This window comes from Balaenoptera acutorostrata, chromosome 15 (genome assembly GCF_949987535.1).
Source record: "Balaenoptera acutorostrata chromosome 15, mBalAcu1.1, whole genome shotgun sequence".
NCBI classification, from domain to species: domain Eukaryota; kingdom Metazoa; phylum Chordata; class Mammalia; order Artiodactyla; family Balaenopteridae; genus Balaenoptera; species Balaenoptera acutorostrata.
The window spans coordinates 51,641,033-51,656,991 of record NC_080078.1 but is presented as its reverse complement, the minus strand read 5'-3'; the positions used below and the strand labels follow the sequence as shown (position 1 = coordinate 51,656,991).

Sequence of the window (15,959 nt, the reverse complement as noted above, 5' to 3'; positions counted from 1 at the left end):
CTCAGATGAATCAGAGTTTGCAAAGTATAAATACACATTAGCAGGAGGAGACTTCCCATAACCCAGTACTTGTGTGTCTTCCCAGCCCGGGAACCTCTGAACTCCTGTTTCTCATTCCCAGTAGAGGCAAGAAAGAAAGCCGCCGTCGAAGCGGAAACTTTGCTGGAACTTTGCTCAGCCCAAGTTGCAAACCTCTGCAGGCCGGTGGGACTTTTTCTTTTTTTTTCTTTAAAGGCAACTGGTTTTTAGCCGCACACTTGCTCACTTTGGGGTCGACAGGTGTATGCTGTTCAGAAATGTGGGAAACCCACAATCTGGTTCCTTGGGCTCTTTGCTACCTAAGAAATATTACCAAATAAGTTAACTTTGACTCACTGACCCCCTCAGATCAGCCAATAAAATGAAGCTCTTACACCACAACTTGTTCAAGGGGCGGTGTCATTAATTTACTTAAAAATGATGTCAGGTGGCAATTGAGCAACAAACCAGCTTCCAGACTACTTAATTCAGTTTAACAAGGAGGAAAAGCCTTGGAATTAATGGAAGAGCTTGTACATTAGTATGTTAGTGAAGCTGTTCTCAAAGTTTGCTGTACCTAAACCAGGGAGGATTGGGGGAGGAGGGGACAGCTTGTTGAAAATACAGGTTCCCAGGCCCCGCTTATGAATCATGGGCCAGGCCTGGGACTCTGCATTTAAGAGAACCACCCCCCCCCCCCGCCCCAGCTTACAAGTTCCGCTTCTGCTCATCACCCAGTCTCACTGGGCTTTTAGTTAAGATATACCCCCCCCGTTCTAACTCCGTGTTACATAGGTCTAGAATCCCAGGACAGTGTCCCGTCCTAAAGCAACCAACTTTGAGCTGATGCTTTCCCGGAGTTTCATGGTATATATATGTTCTAATGCTGGAGTTCTAGTTAGCCATGTTTCTGGACGGAAAATTCTTCCTTTTCCAGGGCCTGCTTACAGAGAGCACAGAACATTCCCAGGGGACGGGGAAGGTTCTAAGTCCCTTCTTTTGCACATTCCTGCCCCCAGGATAACCAGGGCCTGGAGAAAGGGGACAACCGCCCTTTAACGACCAAGGTCCTGGCTTTGAGCCGTGTCCAGATGAGACCATCTCATCCTTTCCACTACCCAGCGTGTCCTGCATAGAAGGCTCCTTAAAAATAACAATCACAAGATCATTTCCCTCCTGGAATAAAGAATTGCAGAGGCTCATTAAACTTTCTTCTTGGCACACAAGCCTTTGGCAACTACCCAGGGAATTCTGGGTCCTGCAGAATCCAAATTTACAAACCACCAGGGCAAGGTAGCATTTGAACTCAGACTGTCCTGCTCGTGGGGTCTGTAGCAGGAAAGCACTGCTCCCTCCCTCTGACCCGACCCCGCAGAGCAGTGATGGGGGGGAGGGTGCCGTACCAGGACAGGGAGACACCATGGAAACCCAGACCCGTCACAGTCCAGGTCCTTCGTGCTCCCTCCCCAAGCCAAAACTCTGTCCCAGACCGATTCCCCTGGTGGCCTCCGCTCGTGCACAAGGAACCAGGGACACTTCAACCCGCCATCCATTCTTAACCAAGATGCCCATCCGTACACACCTCCTAGCCTGGTAGAAAGAGAAGCTTCCCAAGAATGAAGAAAGATAAACATCCCCGTAGCTTTTCCCTCCGCTCAGTTCATCCCTCCAGCTGGAGTTATCCTATGAAGACTGGAGGGGGGTGACAGCCTAGGTGTCACAGCTCCGAGGAGGGTAAGCTATGGCTTCCTAACCAGAGGAGGGAACTCCTGGCAACTCCTCAAAGCCGCTGGAAGCTGTCCACGTGCCTGTCACTGGTGGTTCCTCCCTCAGTGCCGAGATGCCAGAGGCAAAGCTTCCCCCACTCCACCCCGCCCCGCCATGTGGGGCAGGCTTGTTGGCCTCTGGCCCCCCGCAGCCACGAGCAATAACCACAGCTTACCTGCCCTTTAGAGATAGGAGCAGCCCGGCTCTGGCACCTCACGGAAGGCCAGGCACCCGGCACCCCCAAGGGCGCACGGGAGCCACTCGCGCACTCCCTAGGAGCAAGGTGGTGAGGAGCAGAAGGACCCTCACCCCAGAAGCTTGTAACCACCACCTCCTGCGGAGACCAGCCCAGAGGCACAAGGTGCACAAAAGCCACAAGGGTGTGGTCTGCAGTGAAGGCAGGACATCCACATTCATCCAATCAGCCAGGGGAAAAAAAAAAGAGAGAAAGCCTCCAGGCTCCCTCCTTATCCCCCAGCACCAATTCCAAGCTATTTAAAACCCTTTTACTGCGGTGGGCGTTCCCCGCAAGTGCTCAAAACAATTCAGTCCACACTGCAGGCCATTAATCCAGTGGTGTTTATTCAAGCAGTATTCACACTTGCTGTCGAATAACAAGGGCATCTAGGCCCCCAAGACGGGGCTCACAGCTCCAGCTTCACAGCAGCCCCTCGGGGTTTCAAGAATGTTATGGCTGAAAAGGCTTTCCGTTCTTGATGGGGGCCCCTGTCAAGCACAGCCTACTTCTCACACCCCAGTCACCAGGACAGACCCAGGGCGGTGGCAAAGGCACAAGGCAGAGCCAGGCAGAACTACGTAAGCTCAGAAGAGGCCACACTGGTCCGTGTTTTCGTACAAAAAAATTTAATAAATAATGACTTCAAAATTTATTGCCAGGAACAACACATCAAAGATGTATGTTTATGTTCATATAACACTAACAGGACAATACAAAGGATCTTCACGGTCTTAACGGTGAACCAACGAAATCAGTTTTTAGTAAGTCTTTTTGATCTTAAATTTCGTCATAGCATTTTGATTTCCTCACTTAAGGCAGGCAGTGGACTCTGGCAAATCTAAACAGTGACCTTTCTGGACATTTTACGGTTCAAGTATTCAACTAGCTTATGAGAATACTCCCTAAATGCAGTAGATAACAACAAAAAATCAAATCTACAAGTGGTTCAGTCTTACATTACGAATGGTGAAAAGAAATCAGAATTTACAAGATAAGATTGGTGTGCTTCCAACTTCACACAATTAATTTGATATCTTTAATGATCTTCAACCACTCACGTTTTGGCTACGTTTAGTCATAGCTCAGCTTGTTCCCTTAAACTGCTCGGTAGCAGATCACCTGCCTGTCTCTTTCAAGTCTAAAGCAAAAAAAAAACCCAAAAAAACAAAAAAACTTGTTCTAGACTAACTCTCAAACTGCCTCAGTCGGGGTTTTAAACATCTGACGTCGTACGAAAAAAAAAAAAAAAAAAAAAAAAAACTCCACCAGTATTCCAGGCACAGAAGGCCATCCTATTGTCTTAAAATAAACTATTTTCAAACACCTTAATTTTGGCTTATAGGCAACACGTAATAAGAAAATAAGGTCAAAAAAATAAAGCCATACGCTTACAACGCTATCAAAAACCTTCAATTCTAAACACGTACATATAAATAAAAAGGAATGATGTCTTAAGGCTCTTGATTATTAAGTTAATAAATCAAATATACACAGTGATTAATAAAAAAGAATTATTTACAGAACTATACAAAATTCTACTTTTGACACATTTTTCCTCTTTAAATTCTTCATTTTACCAGCAACTGCTGACATCAAAGTCCCCCTCCCCCAACAACAACAACAAAATACAATAAAAAAAATAAATAATAAACTCATTTGTGATAGTTGCTGTGGTTCTGAGCTGCAAAGGCACTTTTCAAATACAGAACTACTTGGACGTCATCATAAAACCAATATACAAAAACAACTCAAGAGTCAATAAATATAAATAAAAACTATGATCCTAAGACTGCATCACCATCGGGACATCTGGCAGAAGTGGAGGCTGGAGGCCTCGGGGGGCCGGGTGTTCTCCTGGGAGCCTGATCCGACAGGTGCGGGGCCCCAGGGCCCCGGGGCCTGGTGTTTGCATAGCTGTGCGATGCAGTGCTGCCCAGCCAACCACAGAAACTACCATTGCCAGTGTAAGCCAGCTTGTCAGAACTTAAATTAACACAGGGATTCTACGTCAAGGACAGCCTGGGACCGGAACATGACAGGACAGCTGGAGAAGCTTCAGGAACCCCGGGCGCCCTCAGACTCCGCCCGCCGTCTGCTATACGATGTACTCCATGCGGTTCAGGCTCTGCGCGCTCTCCAGGTCTCTGTTGTCCTGTTTGTTTGTCCAGTTCGGGTGCTTGGCCGGCGTGCCGTGGGGGGACTTCTCCTCTCTGTCGACCAGTGTGTACGTGGCCTGCCTGGCGAAGCGGGCTTTCTGCTGGTGCTTGTCCATGTCATCCTCTTCCACCTCCGAGTTGTGTGTCCTTATTTTGGACATTTTGGAGTTCTTGTTCTCGTAGTCCTTGATGGGGACCGTGTTGGCCCCGTGCTTCTCAATGGGGTTCTTGATCTGGTTCAGCTGCTCCCGCACGTTGTTGGTGGTGCTCTCCTCAGAGGCCGAGCGCGCGTGGCTGCCGGGCTTCCGCCGCTTGCGCACGCACCAGTAGAAGGCGGTCACCAGGCAGCAGACCCAGGCCACGGTCAGGACCGAGCTCAGCAGGGGCACCAGGAAATCTGCAAGGCAGGGGCACCCCCGTGAACCCCGCGCCCACGGCTCCCCTGTCCTTGGTCCCTAAGAAGGGCGCGTGGGGACGAGTCCCTTTCCCAACCACACATCATCACCTCCCAGCATCCTCAGAGATCCAGCATCCCTGGAGAGACCAGGCCGAGCAGCAGCCCGTAGAGGCTCCTGCCTTGGTGCGGAGCAGCATCTGGGCCGGTCACGGGGAGTCTGGCTACTTAGGCAGCTCATTAGAGGAGCCGGTTTTCAGAACCATCAGAAAGAGGGTCCCGGCATGGACGGCTCAAATGCCCCCAGTGGTCCTGCGCCCGGCAAGTCGCTTCACTAGAACGGTGATGCTCGGGGCATCCACGGGGGACCCTGGACATCCTGCAGGGCCATCGAGCCATCTATCAAACCCGTGTCTCAGTGCTTAGGACGGGCTGTCCCCCGATACCGGAGCACAGGACAGGCTCCGCACAGACACGCGCTCAAGGCACAGCCATGCTCTTCCCGGCGCCCAGAGACAATGCGTGCCTGGAAGGGTGCCCGCCTGCCAGAGCACAGCTTGCAGGCAGGGGAACAAGTCAGGGCCGCCTCTGCCCTTTGCCATGTGACCTTGGTCACGTCAGCCGGCCTCTGTTTTCTCAGTTAAACATGGGGGATCCTTGAGTAGGGAACTGTCAAGTAACTCCCCACCCTGGCGGTTTTACTGGACGCCGGTTGTATTGGTCTTATTGATGAGATGGACGGATGGTCCTCACAGAAAGGGACCACCGTCCCCGCCACCTACCTGTTCTGTTCTTCAGAGGACGCCTCTGAACTCTCACTTCTGCAACGGCGGCTATCAGTGAGCTGTTCCCTTCTCGTTTACTAACAAGATCTATAATTTTGTCGGTGATTTCCTTGATTGGGTTTCCATCATCCCGGATGTCTTCAGCAGACTGGAAAAGGAAGACTCATCAGACCAGAGGGTCAGGGACACTCTACAGTCACCTTTATTCAAAATTATTTGACCACACGTGTATGTCAAGCTCTCCTTCAATGTATCTGCTCACCTGGACACTGGCTAAGTGAAGTTTCTGAGCTACTTCTCAATCAAACAACTAAGCGTGCATGGGTCTCATACTCACAATGGCCACGTGTATTTCATTGTTTGCAGAAGGGGAAGGCTCGCAAGCTATGTAGATTGAATATTCAGCAGAAACATTCTTCAAAATATTCAAATTCCGCAATTCGCTGCAAATGTGCTCTGTGGTGAGACCCTAGAACGAGATTTTTTAATTCACACACATGTAAAAGAGCAGAAGGAAAAAAGGCTGCTGTTTGCTTGAAAGTGAAGCTATATTCAGAAGCTGAGCTCTGGTGTAAGACAAGAATCTAGGCTAAGGGGGAGGAGATCCAAGCTTGACTTGCCCCTGCTTTAGGGCAGGCAGACACACCCCACCTCTCCAAAGCCAGCAAGGTGTTCCGTACCGGCGACATCATCTCCTTGTTGAAGGTGAACGTGATGTTGGCACAGTTGTCCTGGTAGTAGGGGTCGGAGGCACACTTGGTCTTCACGGGCTGGAGGCTGGAGGACCGGCACTCACCCACACCAGTGCAGGGGCGCACGAAGCACTGGGCGTCCAGGATGGGGATGCAGCTCTGCCCGCTGGGGCACTCGCTGTGCCCTTTGTGCAGCGAGCAAGGGCGGGGACCACACCACACCTGCAGAGACAGACAGAGAAGAGCTCAGGAGACGCTCGTTGGCAGTTCCAGAACCAGAACGCCGGCGGCTGGGGCCACGCCTACCTTCGAGCAGGCGATCCTCCCGTCCAGGCACTGGCAGGTGTTGCAGTCATCGTCCCACTTGGCCCCATCAGGTATCACGCTCCCCACGGTGATGCAAGATCTCCCTGAAACTGAGGTGGAGACTCGTGAGTGGGAGGAGTTGCCTTTTCTGGAGACGGTTCTCCTGATTCTTCACTCCCTGCCCGTCGGGAAGTGATTACACCTGTTGCCCCTTGCCCTGTGACAACACAGTTGCTCCCACGATGGGCAAGCGTCCCTCCTTCCCCAGTGGCCTTTGCACCTGCCACGTGACCGGCTTTGGTCAGTGCAGTGCGTTGGGATGCGATGTGAGCAGAGTCTCTCCCGGGTGAGCTTGGCCCCTTGAGAGCCTGCCGTTTGCCAGGAAAAGGACACGCCCTGGATACAGTGCTGGTCCAAGGAGGATGGGGTGGCACACAGACCTGGGCACCCAAGCCGAGGCATCCATCGCTCTGCTTCTGCCCTTTGTGCCCACGAGCAACACCAATACTTGTTGTACGCACGGAGATCGGGGATGGTTGTCACACAGCATAGCTGTGGCAACAGCTGGCTAAAACCAACAGCTACCCTGTTTTCATGGGACCCCCCCTCAGCTTTCCCCGTCCCCGTGGTCCCAAGTGGATGTCCCCTCCGTGTTCTCTCCCTGAGCATACTGTCCACTCACGGACAGTCAAAGCAGTGACTGCAGTGCCTGCTCAGCCCGCAGGACACACGGGCAGCTGGGCCCGGCCCACGTACCTTCCTGGCATTTAGCACCACTGTGCCCTGGGGGGCAGACACACCGGTACCCATTGATCTCATCCACACAGGTTGCCCCGAAGGCACAAGGTGAAGACTGGCATTCGTTGATGTCTAGGAAAAATGGAGTTCGAGCTTAGGCCCCAGTGGGAGGCAGCAATGTTTTTCTAAGTTTTTACTGAAAAAACGTACACAGATAAGATTTCTAAGTATAAGCTTAATGCATTTTCATCACATGACCAGCACCCAAATAAACAGATCATCAGTACTCCCAAAGTCTCCAGTCACTGCCCCACAAGGACCACCGCTAGCCTGATTTCTAACAGCTGAGAATCATATGGGGAAGCAGCAATTTTTAACTCAGGTTCCTTTTTCTTTGATAGTACAATTTAGAACAAGGGCTGGCAAAGATCTTGAAAAGGGTCAGCTAGTAAGTAGTTTCGGCTTTGCAGGCCATGTAGTCTCTGTCACGACTGCCCAACTCTGTTGCAGCATGAAAGCAGCCCTAGATGGTACATCAACAAGGGTGTGGCTGTGTGTCAATCAAACTTTATTTTGGCCCCCAGGCCATAATTTGCCGACTCCCGATTCAGAAACATGAAACAGATACACAGTTCCCCCATCTAGTAGTTCTTGAAGTCCCAGACTTGGGGACCTCAAGGACCAGTAAAACTTTAAATGCTTTAGGGACAAGAACACAAAGAAGTACAACTAATCTATCACCTTTTTTGGCAAAAGAAAGGGCATGTAAAAAAAGTAGGGAAAAGGCTCAAAATAAAGAATAAACTGTGAACTTCCTGAAAAACTGCATTGCCTGCCTCCATTTTGTTTAGTCATTTCACCGGGGCCTGATCAAGCCCTGGAAACCGCAGCCCCAGTCCCTTCTGTGGCCTTAGCTCTGTCCCCCACCGGCACGGCTGTGGCAATGTCCGCTTGCCCATAATTTCATGTTAGTCACGGGGACAGGCACACTCTTTCCTTAGGACCTCAGAGTAGATTAATCACCAAATTCTGTGTCTGACGCTCTCTCCCCTAGAGCAAGGAGGGCTGTGTCCCCCAGAGAGGGGCCGGCAGGTACCTGGGAGGGAGAGTCCAGCCAGGGCCATCTTAATCCCAGCTGGAGGCAGGAGGTTACTTGTCAAGGCTACTTAGAACCATGGCCATAATTATTTTAAAGATGAAAACTCTCAGGCTGAGGGTTTGGAGTGGGGAGACCCAGTCGGAGGTGGTCCTTACTTATCCTGCAGTCGGGCCCAGCGAAGCCGGGGGCGCACTCACAGCGGTACCAGTTCTCTCCATCCACGCACGTGCCACTGTTGTAGCTATGAAAGCAAAGACCCCTCGGTCACCACCAGTCCACCACTCCCCCTGCCAGTTCAAAGGTAGCCGTGCCAGTTACAATCGGCGGCTCTCACCCCTGCTCACACGCACCACTGCCTGGGAGCTTTAAAAACACTGATGCCTGGGTCCCACCCCCAGCGAGTCTAATATCACAGGTCTCGGTTGCAGCCCAGGCACTGGAACTTATAAACGCTCCCCGGGTGATTCTCGCGTGCAGCCAAGGTTGAGAATCACTGCTCTAAATGAGGACACAACCTGACTAATTCAAGTGTGGTCCACGGACCAGCAGGATCGGCGTTGCCTGGGAGCTTGTCGGAGAGGAGGAATGTGCCGCAGCCCCCAGACCGCCCGCATCTGAACCTGCACTTCAAACAAGATCCCCAGGAGATGCCCACACGTGTCACAGCCAACAAGTGCCGGCTTAAAAGGTGGCCATGCTTACCAGGGATGAGGACTGCAGTCATTGGTATCTGCAAAGTAAAAAAAAAGACAACTTAACAGTGAGGCCTTCTTAGCCCTAAGTAAAAACACCAGTGATTTCCCACGATACCCAGATGATAAAGCTGTTGTTAACACCGGCAGAAGGAGCTTAAGACCCCTGCTCAATTGGAACCAGGCCCACACCACACTTGGTCCCATTCGCCGTGGGACACATGTACACAGGAAGAGGCCCTGGGTGGGGTGGGCAGGGGGTGTGAGAATGGATGGAGACAGGCTGCTGGTCAGACCGGAGCTGGGAACCACGACGCCATCTGTCTCCACTTATCTCCTCGGCGACTTTCTCATGCCCAGGTCAGGGCTGCATCCCATCAAGTCATTAGAACAGACCCAGGTGATGCAGAAGCAGACATCAAACAGCTCTGCTTCTGGTTTCCATTGCCAGTCCCTGGGGGTGTCAGGATGGACTCCTGCAGCCCTCAGAGAGTTCACGGTGGCAAGCGGGGGGGGGAAACACTCACTCTGCGTACAGATGGGCCCCTCCCAGCCTTCTTTGCAGACACACGTGAAGGACTCGCCGTTGACCACACAGGTGCCCCCATTGTGGCAGGGGTTAGGCAGGCAGCTACTGTTTCGGGCTACGAGATAAGAGCAGACAGGACCACCCTCCCTGAGGATCCAGCAACAGTCTGGAGGGGCAGAAACCAGGTCCCGGGAAACAGGCATAGGCTCACAGGCCCACGGCCCCTGCGAAGCCCAGGGAGGGCAGAAAGGTACCTATGTTACAGGTCGTTCCTTCCCAGCCTCCGGGACACATGCACTTGAAAGCGTCCCCCTCGTCATAGCAGGTGCCACCATTGTTGCACGTAGCCTCGTCACACTGGCTGTCACCTGGAGGAGAAGATCCGGCGTGAGCCCCTGGCCGGCCCTGCTCACGGAAGACAGGGCAGGATCCCGGCCGGCCACCACTTACGTGAGTGGCAGGTCTTGCCTTTCCACCCGTTTTTACAGTCGCAGTAAAAGTCGTTGACCAGGTCACGACACGAGCCCCCGTTGTGGCAGGGGTTCTGGCTGCAGTCGTTAATATCTGCAATCAGAGGAGACGCCCGGCTGAAGACGCTCCCAGGCCCATCCACGCCCCGCGACGCCTGAGAACTGCATCTCTCCACCCTCATCCCCTGCTTTCCACGCCCAGTTCAAAACCAGCAGAGCCACCTGGGGACTTAAACACGGTCACCCTTTCCCAGGAATAAAGGAGCCCCCGACAGGCCACGGAAGTTAAAGTCAAGATGGGCAGAAACGACAACCCAAACAGAAAGATGATCGCTTTTCCTGCAAGCGGGGATATCTATCATCCTAATTACAGGGTCTAATTCTATAAGCTCCTCCGCAGAAGTCCCTTCCTGCTGGCTGGCGTCAGCATCAACACATGCAAATAGGCCAAAAAAAAAAAACAAAAAAAAAAACAGGCCATGCCGTCCCAGGGCAGGAATTGTCGGGGTCTTACTCCCAGATATTTCCACAAAGAAGAATGGCTTCCCACGTGGATTCTGTCCTGCCCACACCCCCCAGAGCTGTCTGTCCCCAAAGGACCCCTGACTCACTGGTCTCACAGTAGGCGCCCTCCCAGCCACCACTGCAGATACACTTGTAGGAGTTGACACCATCGATGCAAGTGCCACCATTTTTACAGGGGTTGCTCTCACAGTCGTTAATATCTGTGAAAGGAAAAACAAACAGAAACACAGGTAAGTGAAGGAAAAGTAATGCCACCGCCAAGCACTGTTCCATGGGTTTCCCTGCCCCTCCTGAGAAAATACACTGGGCACCTCAACATTTAACTCCGTCAGGACTGTTTCTGAATCCGGCAGGCAGTTTTATCAAGCAGGGGCCTCCAGAGAGCACCCCGTCCCTTTTATTTAATGTCCTCGCACTAAGCTACTTGGTGAGAGTGGGGAGGAAACTCCTAGGGAAAGAGGACCACCCCGATCTAGTAAGGTTCCAGAACATTCTAAAATAAACGTGCTGAAGACTTGAGAGGCGTCAGTGATCTCGTAAGTTAAACATGACCTCAGTCTTAGATTGTAGATGGTAAACCTGGACTGGTCTCTCCTGAAATGATTCCAGATGCCCCCCAGCTGGGCCGGGGCAGGGTTGGGGGGACCTCGGCCCATTCCCCGAGGATGCGGGGTCTTACTTTCATGGCAGTACGTTCCAGTGAAGCCTTTGTTACAGTCACAGGTGAATTTGCCTCCCGACTGACTCTTGCACTTCCCGTGGGGACCGCAGACATTGGAGGAAATATAGCGCACCCCTTCAGGCGTGTCATTGGAGGCCATGGCCACCGTGCAGCTGTCAATCACTGCGAGACAGACTTGGGGTCAGATCCCCGCCAGGGACCCGAAGACCCGGTGTTCCTGAGCCCAGGACCCATGCCACGCCTGCTCTCCTGGAGCCAGGCACCCGTCGGCTAATGAGGGTAAGAAGCCAGCACCTCGGGGGCCAAGACTGGCAACGTGCCGTGTCATGCTGGGACAGGCAAAGCCGAGACCCCAGGCAGAGAGATTTTTTTTTTTTTTAGGCGTTTTCTCCCCATGGAGCCAAGGAGCCCACGTGTCTGCGGGCCCTGTTCATCCTCCCTCTACTGATACATCTACCGAATTTGCTGGAAGCTGGCTAAGGAGGAGGAACAGCCTTTCCCTCGACGTAAGGGCACTTATGGCTGCAGGACAAACTTACAGAACCTGGAAGCCTGAGCCACCTCACACAGCAGCCACAGGCGGCCGTTTAAATTTAAGTGAATGAAAAGTAAGTAAATCAGGGCTTCTAGTTGCCCTGGTCACACACTAAACGCTCCGGGCCACACGTGTCCCGAGGCTACTGTACCTGACGGTGCAGATATCACCGAGGCAGAAAGTTGTACTGGCAGAGGTGCCCTGAGGAATCCATCTCGGCCTTGCACATGAGCGTCCCCCAGAACAGGGATGCTAAATGAATTCCCTTCTCTGCCCTGGGCTACTTGCAGGTATGGTTCCCCTGACTGGTGGGCCTGAATAGGTTGTTTCCACGTGTTCTGGCTTCCCTCCGAGTGTCACGGGGCAGTGACGAACGGGCAGAGGAGAGCAGCCTTGAAGACAAGCCAGAACCCTGGCGGGGAGGGAGGTACCTTCACAGGGGGTGGTGCGGCAGTGGTCTTTAAGGTGGGAGCAGTTCTTGCCTTCATAGTCCTCGGGACACTTGCAGAAATAGTCGCTGGCACGGTTGTAGCACTGGGCACCATTCTGGCAGGGGTTGGGCTCGCAATAATCGATGTCCAGCTGCGAGGACCAGGGGCAGGGGAGGGGGACACAAAGTAAAACAAAGGCGTGATTATGACTCCTCTGGGGCAGCGGCCACTGGAATTTGACCCTTCCGTCTGCTTCTGTTAGGAGAACACCCAGCATGATTTACAGTTGTGTCCTAGCGACTGTCCAGGTACGCATTTGAGACAACAGGGCAGAAGGAGAGAGAGTGCTGGGTCTGGGATGAAACGGACAAAGAGAAATCGACAGGCTACCGGACACCGGGAAGAAAATCACTCATCACCCTCCTTCCACGGCGTGTGTCTAGCAGAGATCCCTAGTCAATAGGAGGGTCCAGACAGTGTCGGGGAATGGGAAGGGAGCGGGGGGAGACTGCCTGTGAAAACTTGGCCATCGGACGCTCTAGCCCGGCTCACCTGACAGAGGTTTCCAGAGAAACCAGTGGGACACAGACACTGGAATCTGTTGATTTCGTTCTGACAGTGACCCCCGTTGAGACAGGGGTTGCTGGCACACTCATCGATGTCTGTCTCACAGTGATCGCCTGCATAGCCAGGTGGACAGATACAGCGATAACCATTAACCAAATCCTGGAGGGAGGAGAAGGGGGGGGAGAAACACATGCTTTTTTTCTAGGTGCTCCACAAACACAGGGCTTCAGTGGTTCAGCGTGACTGCTGCGGTTCAGCTGATTCACTGCAAGAGATGCCAAACCTCTCCAAATGTGAGAGAGGAATTTCTATGTGCATGCCTTCAAGATGACTCCCGGGAGGCTGGGGTAACAAGAGCCTGAGTGAAACTTCCAGAGACGCACTTTTCACCTGCATTTTTAAATCTCCCAGGGACAGAGCTTTCCCAGGGTCACATAAATCTTAAGGCTTGTTGTCTATCACTAAGGTTTTGATATAAGCAAAGATTTACATACCCGACAGGAGGCGTCATTCTGACATTGGCCGAGGCAGTCATTAATATCTAAAAAATAAACAAGTCACCGTATTGGAGGGGCAATTTACATTGAAATTGGGCTTAATTGAAAAGCCTTCTCTGCTCAGGACAGATAAAAACCTCCAATCAGATTTCTTGTGTGCTTCCCGTGAAATAAGGTTATTGGTGGGAACACTCCCTAGTTCTTCCAGACTGAGGTACTGAAACTTCACATCATTGTTTTAGCCACCCTTATCAGAGTACGGCCGTTTTACCAGCTAATGAGCCTGATAACGTGTATGTTTTCATTTCTGTGCCCATCACTCCCTCTCCAAAAACATTCCCTCTATAAGGATTTCCTTCCACTACTCAAGTCTTAGACCTGGAGCCTGAGTACGGCTGGCAAACACCTTCAACACCCCAGTTTCATGAAAATCAAAATTGAAACAGTCTCACTCACTTATGTCACAATTCTGACCCATCCAGCCCGGGAGGCAATCACAGTAGTAGCTGGCAATCAGATTCTTACAGGATTTGGCATTTACACAAGGTTTGGCCTCGCATTCATTTGCATCTGAAAAACAGAGAGGATGAACAGTGAGAAATGGGGTCCTACCCCACCTCCTCCCTCAAAAAAAAAGCCATACCAATAGTTTGTCTGAAACGAGACATTTTAATACGCTAGCTAAATAAGAGATACTACTTTGAACATCTGAACCCTTTCCCCTAGCCATGCTCCAATAAGGAATGCTGATTGATAATGTTCCAGCTGCTGTTAACAACTAACCCCCAACAGGACAGCAGAAAGCCACTAGGCACTTCTGTGCAAAACCCAGCGCAGCCTAGTTGCTGGGATTTAATAGCGGCAAAAAAGAATGCAGACAGCTCATTCCTCATGAGATCATCCCCGTTTGGAACCCAGCTGAACACTCCTTGGACAGACGATTGACATGGTTCAAGGAATCCCACGACTTTCCCACAGGGCCTCAAAGAGCCAGGCCATTTGCATGCGAGTTATTTCTCCCAGGCCCGCTGGCTGGACCCTAGATAATAAATGACTTCTTGGTACGATGGCATGCAAACTCGCACCGCTGGCCACATGCACATCTCCCTTAATCGCTCAGATCAAGCCAGCCCCAGTGCAGGAATTCTCTTACCTAACTGGCACGTTTTGCCCGTCCACTGGGGCGGGCACACGCACTTAAATCCGTTAACCAAGTCCTGGCAGGTGCCCCCGTGGGAACAGTTATTTGGAGAACAGTCATCAATGTCTGTTCGACAAAAAGAGGAGAGGGTTGGCAATTTAATCTCAATCCATTTGACAATTAGATAATTTAATACCACCCCTCACATGAGGGGCCTTCACTTAAGAGCCAGACACCTGCTGCAAGTGACTGCTACGATGACGATAAGGCCTGATTTTAGCTTTAAATCCCCCACTGGCCCAGTTCATTTAATCCGCAACCTGAGCGGGCGGGAGAGCCAGCTGGATCCCCGGAGCATCAGCCCTCGGCAACTCAGGACATCTCTCTCTGCCTACCCTTTATTTTTAAAGAAAAGTTTCATCACGGAGCAGAGGTAACTAAGGAGAGGTAAGGAAAAATAATTTCTTCGCTGGTGAAAAAAAAAATCATATTCTTATTTACTCACAGACTTTTCCCAAAATCACATGCCTGGGGTACCCAACCTCCCGCTTCTGCGCTAGACTCCAGAGGCCTCTTAGCGATTCATCTCCTGCCCGTGTAGGAGGTGCCAGGCTCTCCTCCTGAACCCGCTCACCGAGCCTTCACACCCCTAGGAGGTGGGAATTGCTACTCTCCCGTTTAAACAGGGCACAGGTTGGCAGTGACCACAGTCCCACAAGTGGTGACGGGTGACGGGGCCATGGTGCCAGCCCAGGTGATCCAACCCCGGAACCCAGCTCCTTAACCGTGTCGCATGCTGTTCTCAGGGGGCTGATGACCGTGGACCTCGGGCCTGGCTGCACCTCTGAAATCCAGGAGCTTGTGTGTGTTTTGTTTTTTGTTTTTGCTGCACTGCATGGCACGTGGGATCCTAGTTCCCCGACCAGGGATCGAACCTGTGTTCCCTGCACTGGAAGCTCGGAGTCCTAACTGTTGCACCACCAGGGAAGTCCCCAGGAGCCTGTGGAAGGTACGAACTCCCCAATTCCAAAGGGAAACCATAGGACCCAGAGACCTGTACTGGGAAGCACTGGGGTAGTCCCGGTGTGCGGCCAAGTCCCGCAGCCACTGTCACTCTGTAGCCCTGGTCCCTCTTTCAAAATTTGTCCCCACCATGAAATTCAGTAGTGACGACCTCCCCCGCAGGCATCCTCTGTACAGCTTCGAGGAGAATAACCGTGATTCAGTTCAGAGGAGGCACAAGTCCAGGGAAAAGGACGCAGCTACCCCACGAGCGAGTTTCTTCCAGTGGGAGATGCATGTGCTAACTTAGCAGGGTGCCTTAGGATGAGGGTGCCAGGAGACTTCCGAGGGCAGAGGCCGGAAGCTCAGGCCAGGCTCCCCACCAGACCCCCTCCCACCGAAACAGACCCATCACTGAGACCGACGTGGGACCCACAACCCTGTATCTTGACACAATACCCCCCTCCCCCCGCCAAGAAAGGACACAGGCCAAAACGCAGACTTACTTGTGGAGCACGTGGGGCCGGTCCAGCCCGGAGAACACTCACACTCAAACCCCAGGGAGGTCTCCTTGCAGCTGCCTCTGTTGTGGCAGGGATCAGAGAGGCAGGCGTGTTCCGCTGCGGACACCAGCATGGCAGTCAGCAAGGGGTGCCCACCGAGAGGCTACCTAACACTCTCCTGGGCAACCAAAT

The 15,959-nt window shown here is 52.2% G+C and overlaps 1 protein-coding gene across 2 annotated transcripts in view; it reads right to left on the bottom strand.

The window, feature by feature from the left end:
- Nucleotides 1–2,347: 2,347 nt before the first annotated feature.
- JAG1 (jagged canonical Notch ligand 1) overlaps nt 2,348–15,959 on the bottom strand; it is a 35,326-nt gene continuing 21,714 nt past the window's right edge. The window contains exons 8-26 of one of the 2 annotated variants that reach the window (XM_057528571.1): nt 15,771–15,884; nt 14,275–14,388; nt 13,578–13,691; nt 13,119–13,165; nt 12,610–12,783; nt 12,109–12,208; nt 11,089–11,253; nt 10,496–10,609; nt 9,865–9,978; nt 9,669–9,782; nt 9,413–9,529; nt 8,896–8,923; nt 8,349–8,434; nt 7,113–7,226; nt 6,357–6,466; nt 6,039–6,272; nt 5,696–5,827; nt 5,356–5,506; nt 2,348–4,576 (exon numbers count right to left, since the gene is read on the bottom strand). In XM_057528571.1, the coding sequence (XP_057384554.1) occupies nt 4,119–4,576; nt 5,356–5,506; nt 5,696–5,827; nt 6,039–6,272; nt 6,357–6,466; nt 7,113–7,226; nt 8,349–8,434; nt 8,896–8,923; nt 9,413–9,529; nt 9,669–9,782; nt 9,865–9,978; nt 10,496–10,609; nt 11,089–11,253; nt 12,109–12,208; nt 12,610–12,783; nt 13,119–13,165; nt 13,578–13,691; nt 14,275–14,388; nt 15,771–15,884 (2,600 nt within the window). In that variant the 3' untranslated portion in view covers nt 2,348–4,118. Of the gene's footprint in view, nt 4,577–5,355; nt 5,507–5,695; nt 5,828–6,038; nt 6,273–6,356; nt 6,467–7,112; nt 7,227–8,348; nt 8,435–8,895; nt 8,924–9,412; nt 9,530–9,668; nt 9,783–9,864; nt 9,979–10,495; nt 10,610–11,088; nt 11,254–12,057; nt 12,209–12,609; nt 12,784–13,118; nt 13,166–13,577; nt 13,692–14,274; nt 14,389–15,770; nt 15,885–15,959 lie in introns of both variants that reach the window. The other variant, XM_007165258.3, reaches the window with a different exon arrangement.